General features: G+C 32.6%; 1 protein-coding gene across 2 annotated transcripts; it reads right to left on the bottom strand.

The window, feature by feature from the left end:
* Positions 1-600: 600 nt before the first annotated feature.
* On the bottom strand, positions 601-9,579 carry LOC131947310 (paramyosin). Of its 2 annotated transcripts, XM_059308501.1 has the most exons (8): positions 9,481-9,579; positions 8,560-8,658; positions 8,262-8,388; positions 7,544-7,657; positions 6,818-7,311; positions 6,513-6,617; positions 6,253-6,307; positions 601-1,167 (listed from the first exon to the last, which is right to left on the bottom strand). In XM_059308501.1, the coding sequence occupies exons 2-8, from the start codon at positions 8,656-8,658 to the stop codon at positions 776-778; spliced, it is 1,386 nt and encodes a 461-aa protein (XP_059164484.1). In that variant the 5' UTR covers positions 9,481-9,579; the 3' UTR covers positions 601-775. The 2 variants fall into 2 exon arrangements, with proteins under 2 accessions (XP_059164484.1, XP_059164485.1); XM_059308502.1 differs by lacking the exon at positions 6,513-6,617.
* Between the last annotated feature and the right edge of the window lie 907 nt (positions 9,580-10,486).

Raw genomic sequence — 10,486 nt, 5'->3', positions numbered from 1 at the left:
CCCGTGCTTCGTCGATCGTCTCCGTCACGTACAATGTCTATCCTGCCCCTGCATCTACGCCACCACACTGTATGTCTTTATATTTTAAGTTGTTCTAACATTTTAAAAGGCTTATTATTTCTTTAATCTGATGTTCATATTACACGCGAAGTAACTTTCTGTCTGTATGTATTATTTAGAATTTAGATAAATAAATGGAAAGAGTCAAGATATTTGTTGATTACCGGTTGTGTGACGGACAACAGAGCTCAGCTTAATGTCTCTTAGTAACAGGGTAGCTTGTCCAACATGCATAATATATATATATATATATATATATATATATATATATATATATATATATATATATATATATATATATATGGTCTATATATTGTCAGACTTATGTATGGTTTATTTATGTATGTGTGTGTTTGCGTAGGTGTTAATTCACATACACTGTTACTGACTAAAATCACAAGAGTGGTATTTGTTTCCAGAATAACTGTAGTTTATTTATTTTTTACCTTGAAACAAAACAAAAGTTATTGTCAGTATCTTTCAAAATATTTACAAATTCATAACATGGATTAATTTTTTAAAAATATATCTCACACATATTTAAGTTACCAAGTGAACTTATTCCATTTTTTAAATAAATCATTTTGTTTCAATTTCATAGTTTACACACAAAAAAACTAGGTTTTATTTTTAACAAATACAATGATACACTTATACATAGAAACAAAAAGATTTTTATAAACAGATACCATCCACCATGTTTTGTGTTGTACTTCTATAAACTAACGATAGTAAAATTACTGAAGCCGGATAACTTTGCGCCTTGTTCTGCTTGAATCACTTTAAAGTAAAGTTCTTGACCTTTCTTCATGTCAACAACCACTGACCCAGCAGCGCTAGTGGCGGCACATTTCACTACTACAGACTTACACCACATGTCTCCAGCCACCACATCAACTCCGATCATTTTATCTTCCCATTCATGTAGAGTGAAACAGACAAGATATAAACCATCATGTGGTGATACAAATTTTCCTGTTGTTTGATTAAAATGTTGGCCGTTATATTCACGTACTTCACAAAATGTTGAAATAATTGATCCAACACTGGCAGGTGTGAGATTATCAAGCGCCACATGACAAGCATATCTGTTACATACACGTGACTCTGTTGATTAGAAAACATATGTATAACTTTACGAATGTTCTGACTAGGCCTACTTGATCAATAATATTTGTAAACTGTCGTTTCATTAGTTTAAGTTATCATCTCATTATATGTGTTTTGTATGCAGTTTATAATGTAAGTAAAATTGACAAACCCAAATCAAACAATTATTTTTCAAAAAATAAACTGTATATAAGAATCTATAATGTTTATATAACTTTGTCCAAAACCATAAATTGAAACACTAGACCACTAATTTAGTACGACCCTTAGATAGTATGGTGTTAGTTTGTCGTTTCCCACGTATTGACCTTACCTGCTAAGGTCAATTAAAACGTCACAAAACGTACAACAAATGTTAAATGCGTTATGCTAAAACCGGGTGTACGACAAATTCCTGAAATACACTTGCGCGAATGCCTTGTGCCCCAAGGCCGATTTCCGAATGGACACTTTCCCGAATGAACATTTGTTAAATACCAAATAGACATTCTTAATCAATTCAAGTTTGACATTATAATAACACAATTCTGGGCATAAAAACAAATGGTTTATATTTTTGAAAATGTGTATACTTTTAAAATTTAACATTTAATGTTTGAAAATTGAGAAATTGCTGTAAAAAACGTTATTCTTTAATAATGTAATGCTATGTTGGCGGCGGTGTTTTTACACTCTCTTGATGTAAGTTTTGAAAACCTTGTTTAGCCGACGTGTTGCGGTAGTTTGATAGCGTTTATGACACGGTGTAGTCGGCGCGGCGTCTCGTTACATTGAACAGAGATGCGTTTGTTTGATTTATTTTGTTATGCTTAACTTGTGTGATGACTATTTCACAATTGAATGAAGCGCGCCTTAGGCAGCGAATTTAAAAACTAAAGTTAGTCAATTATATTTGATCTTCATTTAATGCAGCTTGTTTAGATAATGTGTTGAAGCTATTACTTAATACAGAAAGTGAGAATCATTTTAAAAACATCAGATAAGTGAAAATTATATTTTCGTCTTGTTTTATAGATAGCAAAAGATGTAGGCCCTACACTTTCTATAATATAGGAAACTAGGCATGCTGCCCAGCTTCGCTTAGGTTTTCGAAAACATTGAGAATTTGAATGCTTAATTAATTCGCCCGAGGGTCGATCTACGACCTCAGGAGTTATGAACAGGTTCCTCCGTGGACATTTTTTTTCGATTTATAGCTCATATTTTGCGCCGGTCAGTCGAGGTCAGTTTTGGCCCATCATCGTAGACTTTTCGGCCAACCGGCCCCCATGTTCTGTCGCCCCAAGGCAAGATCCTGCCAATTTTGAAGCGCCTGCGGCGCCGGGAAGTCACGTCTGTCACTCAGAGGCGTAGCGACCCTTCCCGGCGCCCGGGGACAATTTTTCGATTTGAACCCCCCCCGCATAATTTCGATTCGCACCCCCCCCCCCCCTCAAACGTTTGATGTGCACCCCCCTCAAACTTTCGATTTGCACCCCACTCAACCTTTCAATTTATTTTTCCAACCCATTTTGGCGCCACCAAGGCCCCCCCCGCCCGGGAACATATCCCCCCCCCCCCGCCCCCCCACACCTCGCTACGCTACTACAGTGTCACTTATCGTCACAAAAAAAACAGACCCCACATTCAAAAATATGTTTTTTATCTTTTAAAAACACCGAAAACACCGATTTCGGACTATCCCTTCATATACTGACGTCACAGGTGACCTACTGAACTCTACCTCACCTGCCCAGTGTCCCGTCAAGTCTCAGACAACATGTTTTTATCGTTTAAAAAACGATTCCAGCCGAGCATGTTTCTGACCACACTATCTTTTCATATGCTTAGGACAAAGAAACAGATGAACTCTACTTCACCTGCCCTGTATCCTGCCAAGTTCAGATAGGCAACTTTATCATTCACATCAAAAAAAAAAAAAAAAAAAAAAAAAAATTGAAAAAAAAATAATATCATTGACGTATTGTGCCACCCGCATGAGAGCCGACTACACTACCAACTTAGCTATTTACTCGTGACGTCACAAGTGAATTTTTATACTATACTTTGAGTCTCCTTATGCAACTTGATTTACGCGCATAGATCTAGAACTAAGTCTTAAATTAGCCAAACAAAGATTTATATAAAATAAAGAAGGTCTGAAATTATCTAGATCTACATAGAATTATCTAGATCTAGATTCTATGACTCGTTTGCTTAAGTCTTAAGTTTAGTTTTTCTTGCTAGATCTAGAATCTAATCATTAGCTATGCTAATAGGCCCGGAGCGATCATTTCAAAATGACCATATTCCAAACAAAGATTTATATAAAATAATAAAGGTCTAAAATAGTTGAGTATATAGAAAATCATTATTATCTAAATCTAGATAGAAAATTATCTATATTTTAGATCTACGACTGAGCTATATTTAGAATTTACGTTTATAATTTAGCAAAATTACCGGCATCGAAGCCGCGTATGAATCTTAAGCTACGCCAATAGGCCCTGGATACAGCATTTCAAAATTACCATATTCCAAACAAAGATTTATACAAAATAATAAAGGTCTAAAATAGTTTAGTATACAGAAACTCATTATTATCTAAATCTAGATAGAATTATCTATATTCTAGATCTACGACTGGTTTGCTTAAGTCTCGTTTTTTTTTGGATTGTATTTATAACTAAGAAATCTTTGATTTGACCTAGATTCTAGATCTAGATCTATAAATAACTTTCTTGGACAGATTGTAGATCTAAAGAAATTTATCGTAAAACTAAATGAAAAAGACAGTTGAAAATTGATATAAGTGTTGGAACGTAATAAATACAGCAAACGGACGTATTTGTTAAAGTTAAAGCCGACAGAAAATTAGCTTTAGAACGCGTTAAACATTGGAATAGGAACACGATCTTCTTCGATAGGCCGCCATTATTGATGTAAAAAAATAAACACATCATGTGACATCACTGTTTCCGTCAAGTGTAGTGGTTTTTCAAATCTTTAAAAAAAAAGTGGTTAATCTACCTATGAATAAATCAATGCATTAACTAACGTCTTTAAATAAATTTGTGATTAACAGTCTGTCTGCAATAAAAAATTATTCTCTGTGTAAATCTAGTTTTTCCGTAGATCTAGATCATCTAGATCTAGATCTAGAATCTCTAGATCTAGGTGATCTAGAATCTCTAGATCTAGATGATCTAGAATATCTAGATCTAGATGATCTAGAATATCTAGATCTAGAATCCTAATAGAATTTTTTTTAAAGTTTAGCCCGAGCAAAATAAAAAAAATTAAAAACCAAGTATGACTTGGTCTGTGTCAAACCCGCACCACCTGCGTGATTTTAAGTACACTATCATCTCAGCTATTAAGGCATCTTACAAAACTCGGAGAATGAAAGAAGTATTTTAAAATCTTAACTTACGCGAATATGCCTATTCTTTCAAATTAATTTTGTTATCCCAAATTAGCCAGTTCCAAACAAAGATTTTGTATAAAATAATTAAGTCTTGAAATAGTTTAGTCCTAATATAGAAATGTTTTTTGGAATAGTTCTAGAGTAATTAGAGTATAAATCTAGATCTTTGCGTCTACGTCTAGTTATTGCGTAGATTTAGATCTAGTCTAGATCTAGAATCTAGAATATCTAGATCTAGAATCCAAATAAATAAAATAAATGTTATGAGTTTAGGCCGGAAAAATTGTATTGTATACATTTCATAGTGTACGTAGATCTAAATCAAATTTGCATGAAATAGTTCATTTCTTTTTATTCTAAACACGCAGATGACATCATAAGTTAATGTATAAGAAATAGTGAATTCACAGTTTTATGCGTTCTTTTTCACGGTTGCATAAATAAAATTGTTTTTCTACATTCGAATACGCCTTTATTTTTATTTTTCTTCTTTAAATAAACTTGTGGTTATACATTTAAAACATCTAACATATTATTTTCAACAAAAGTCCGTATAAAGTTCTCCATATATCGCTGCCGTTTCTGACGTGATGTCCGGCAAAAATATTTTGCGGACAGATAGAAAGAGAGAGAGAAGAGCGCACATGGTCTTTTACATATTAGGATACTAATTAATTCATAATGCATGCTTGAAGATATTAAACAGTATTTTGTTCCCTTTTAATTTGGTAAGACATTTATTTAATTATCAAAATTTCAAATTTAAGTTGATTAAGAATGACTATTTGGTAATCTGTAATGTTACCATTTTTAGGGCAAAAGGTCTTCGGGTAAGTGGCTTTTGGGCATTTGTCCCATTCGGGCAAGTGTCCGTTCGGGCATTTGTCACATTCGGCAATTGACCATTCGGGCAGTTTAATTGTATATGGATTATCTATTGAAACAAGAATTACTAGAGCTAAAGTTGTTCTGTTGTACTTAATAATGACAAAATAATAACAAGATCTGCATAGTCTACCTTTTGTATTTTTCATTTCAGGTTACAGTCAATTAATGAGATAATAAAATGTGACCATCACGAACGAACACCACGTTATGGTCTGTCTGGCTAACAAACATCACGTGATGGTCTGTCTGGCTAACGAACATCACGTTATGGTCTGTCTGGCTAACGAACATCACGTTATGATCTGTCTGGCAAACGAACATCACGTTATGGTCTGTCTGGCCAACGAACATCACGTTATGGTCTGTCTGGCTAACGAACATCACGTTATGGTCTGTCTGGCTAACGAACATCACGTTATGGTCTGTCTGGCTAACGAACATCACGTTATGGTCTGTCTGGCTAACGAACATCACGTTATGGTCTGTCTGGCTAACGAACATCACGTTATGGTCTGTCTGGCTAACGAACATTGTTTAACAAGTGGTTATGTCCGTGTAATGGAAAGGCAGAGAGTGCAAAAATTTTTACAAAATGTGAGAGATTTAGGGTAGAATATTAAACAAAGGTAATGAAACGTATCAAACATTAACCGATTGGTTATCATTGTGAATTACATGATAGCTTTTACTATTGTTACATTTTAACGAAAAAATCAAAATGTAGAATTGTCATTAAATCACTACTGTTAAATAAATATGCTTTTAACTATTTTTTAAACCAAACTTACTGATGCGATGAAAATCGTTGGACAACTTGGAAATACTATTTTCAAGATCACCCAGCTAAATTAAAATAGAATAAATAAATGAAAGCGTCACAATATATTTACATAAGCTATAATGTAGGACTGGTACACTAAATTCAATAAATAACGTATATTTTTTCTCTGTAAATACTAAATAGTCTAATAACAGACTCGTATTGAGTAATGTACGAATTATCAATGTTGTGAATAATTTTAGTTTTATAAAATCATTACAAACACACCTTATTAATTCTTTCTTTACTATTTTCCAAGTTATGGTTAAAGATTTGAATCAGTTTGTCTATGGGCATCAACCTTTGTTGTAGGAGTTTGTACATAACACTGTGCTAAAGACCGACGATCACAATTAAAGATTTATAAGTTTAACTATTTGAATTGCAAATTAACTCACATAAAATTAGCTTTCAAATAAACGGTATGATTATAGGTTAAATTAATCAAATGCATTTTAATTAAGAATTAGATGTACATTAACTGGCAAAAAGGAATAGAAATGTGTTTAAAATACTTAGCAATAAAAATTTACCTTTGATTGCAACTTTTCAAATCCAGTTGTTGTTTTGACAAAGGTTTTATTATTTTCATCTTGTAAAGAAACAATTAAATCGGAAAGTCTTTTAATTTCTTGTGCTATATTGTCTGTTTCAACTGTGTAAGCTTGCATGTCTTTATTTATTTTATGTAAGTTGTTTTCATATTCTTTTATATCTTGAGACAGTTTCTCTAGTGTTTTGTTTGACTTGGATTCTTTTTCTTTTAAAATTTCAATTTCTTTGTTCAGCTCCTTTACATTGTTACCTTGTTCACTCATTTGTTTTCTGAGGTTTGTAACATTCTGCTTTTGTTTTTTAGTCAGTTGTGCAATGTTTACCGCCATGTCACTCTGTTCTGTTACAAAGTTGTCTCTCCATTGTTTTATTTCTGATATGTCATCTGTAGACTTGTGTTGTGTGTCCTGTAGTGAAGATAGTGTTGTTTCAATATAGGCAAGTCTACGCTCTAGTTCAGGATGTTCTTCAGCTGAGAATAGTCACAAATATAAGTTTGTAATTTAACAAGTCTCGAACCTTGAAAAAAAGAGTGTTAAAATGAAATTACATCAAGGTATATGATGATGCTATTTAACGTGTTATTCCAAAGAATACTTAATATACCAGCTGTGTGTTGGCCTTGTGTGATGAGTTCTCTTGGTGATTCTACGGATAGAAATTCTGCTGTTTAACTTGTTATATCAAACAAAACCACAACATACCCGCTGTATGTTGGACTTGTGTCTTGAGTTGTCTTGTTAGAAATGTTGCTGTTGTCTGTGTGTCAAGCTGTGGTAAAGATGGCGTTGGTTTGTTGACATTCATGTTGTCCTCGGCTAAAGAATTGGGATTAAAGGTTTTTTTATTAAATCGCCGTTAAAATTAACAATGGTTTTGGTGCATACAATATTTTTATTGCTTATATATTTAAAACCGTAATGCATATGATGAAACACTCTGATGAAAACAAAAACTTTGAATAAGATCCACATTTATATAAACACAAAGTCTTCTAAAATGTCTAGAGTATACAAATCGCACGTGCTGTTTTTCTTTTACACGGCTGTTTAGGAATTTAAAAGTAGATACCAAATTATCTAAAAAAAACGTATAACCTCCAATAAATCCTTAAGGCTTTTTAAACGTGTCTTAGGGCGAGTAAAGTTACACAAAGCGATTGTACATTCTTCAATTTTGTTCAACGTTTTAAGAGTCACTAGTGAAATATCGAATTAATATAAATAAAAGTGGTTAGTTAGTCGGTCGACAGAATAAAATTATATCCATTTCACATAGTGTTTGCAATGTCTTTAAACTAAACTTTAAAAAAATCCATTGCATTTTTCTCAATAGAAGCGCTTACTACTGAACACAGAGTCTACATGACTATAAGCTTTGAGATTTTTAATTAGAAATTATAAAAACTATTAGAGTACTGACTTAAAATATGTGACGTCACATCCAACAAGGCCGTGGCTGCTGTGTCCAGTTCTTGTGATAGCTCGATGTAGCTGACAGATGATTGGTCAGTTTGTTCTTCTAGCCACGCCTTACTTTTTGCAACAACCTGTGATAAAAGACAATATCATTTATGTTTCTACCGTTCAGATTTTAAGTTTTTGTTGTTGTTAGAAATGCACAACATCAATTAAACTTTTAACACTACATCTTGCTGAATGTATGAACGTTTGTTTGAACACGAAAATGTAAAGATTATTGTAAGTTGGTAGAAACTTACATTTTTCAATTCTCCTATAACAGGTTCCAGTAATTGTATATGTTGTTCCAAATATTTCTTGTGCTTTGTAACAAGCTTGACCTGAATTCTTGAAGGCATCTATATAATAATATAACGGTCACTTTTTAAAATATTGTTTTAATATATACTAAATTAATGAGCATATAAACCAGAACGTTTTATATCCACCGATCTCCAGCACCTTACAGTAACACACACGTCATAAATTATCATGAAATTAATGTTAACATCCGATGGAGATTATTTATGTAACATTGGGACGTGAGGTTGTAACACTGCTATAACATATTTTGTTGTTTGACTGTAGCATATTCTGCTGTTTGATTGTCATACTTTAATTTGTTTTACTCTAAAATAGTATGTTGTTTGACTGTAACATATTCTGTTGTTTGACTGGGTAATGAGTAGGTTGTAAGTTAATGACCTCTCATTTCTGTTATCCGTCGTTTGTGTATCATGTCGTGGGTGTATCCTGTGTTTTGTCTGACCTCTTGTTTGTAAGGTCTAGCATTTTAACATTATGTCAGCTATCATTTGTGTATTGATTTGGGGTTCAAATGACCTGTTTGTACTGTGGTTGACTTTATATGAACTTTGATTTACATTTTCAAAAGAGAACACATTAAAATTTCGTGCGTTCATTTATTTATAAATCATCAATAACTGATAAAACATTTATTTTTAGTTCGAAATAAAACGTCCTGCTGTGTTAGCGACACCCCAAGTTTATGTTTGTTGTGTTGTATGCTAGCGATAATAAATGTGTGTAGTTGTGTGAAAGACATGTTGTGTGCGGTCGGCCGAGTGACCTATTTAAAATAACATATCTGTAAAGACTTTTAAAGTAAAAATAATTAGGTAATACTGTTTCTTACACACAACACATTAAATGATACTTACAATTTCAATTCTATATCAATATCAAAGTAATGTCAACTAAAAACTTTAAACAACAAATCTAGGTGTGTGAAACTTTGTCGTCTAGACAACTTCGTTACCTAAACAGCAGTTAATTTCGGGATTTCCCGTTAAGCTGTTTCAGTTTCACATACAAGCTAGAGTCTAGCCGCTAGACGAACAAAACAGACAATATTTACAGTAATAAGTAATATAGTAATAAGTATTTAAACAAGCGGCCCACGCTTTTATTTATAGTGATATAAATAGTAGTGCATTAATATATTTAAAGAAAGTAATTTTTTTAATATTTAATAAAAATTGTATTATTTTCTTCTTTTTAGTGCATTTATACAAGCTTGTAATGATAAACGTTTTTATGTTTTTATCATTTTAACTATTCTTGACTCTTGCGCTGCACTTTTTTTTTTTACTTTACATTCACCTGTTTAAAACAAAAACTGTGACGGAGTTTTGTTTCTTCTTCGCGTTCACAGTTTAGGTGAGGACGGTACTAAAAAAACGGTCATTGGTTAGTTGAAAGGTGATGATCTAGGAAATAAATATGCAATACAATAGATAGTATCAAATACTTACTATTAAATACTAACAAAACATTACACACTACTAAACGCTAACCAATAAATACTACGTAAACAGTATACACTACCCAATACTAACGATTATATAATACATTTACTAGCAATTATACTAACCTAAAAATAATGAACAAACAATTAACGCATGTGTAACAATGTAAAGAAACATTTAACAAAACATACATGTTTTTTTCCTACTTGACAGGGAAACGTGCAGCATGTAACAGATATGGTTGTTTTATCCACCTGAAAGACAAGACAATGATCACATCGAGTTCAAGGATTAAAACATTTGGTGAAATTAGAGAATACAACGGTCAACATTTTAATCAAACAACAGTAACATTTGTATCACCACATGATGGTTTATATCTTGTATGTGTCAGTCTACATGAATATGAATATAAACA

This window comes from Physella acuta, unplaced genomic scaffold (assembly GCF_028476545.2).
Source record: "Physella acuta isolate Inbredline_101_S28 unplaced genomic scaffold, ASM2847654v3 ptg000592l, whole genome shotgun sequence".
NCBI classification, from domain to species: domain Eukaryota; kingdom Metazoa; phylum Mollusca; class Gastropoda; family Physidae; genus Physella; species Physella acuta.
Note: the sequence above shows the minus strand (reverse complement) of the source record. Positions and strands in the feature narration are given on the sequence as shown.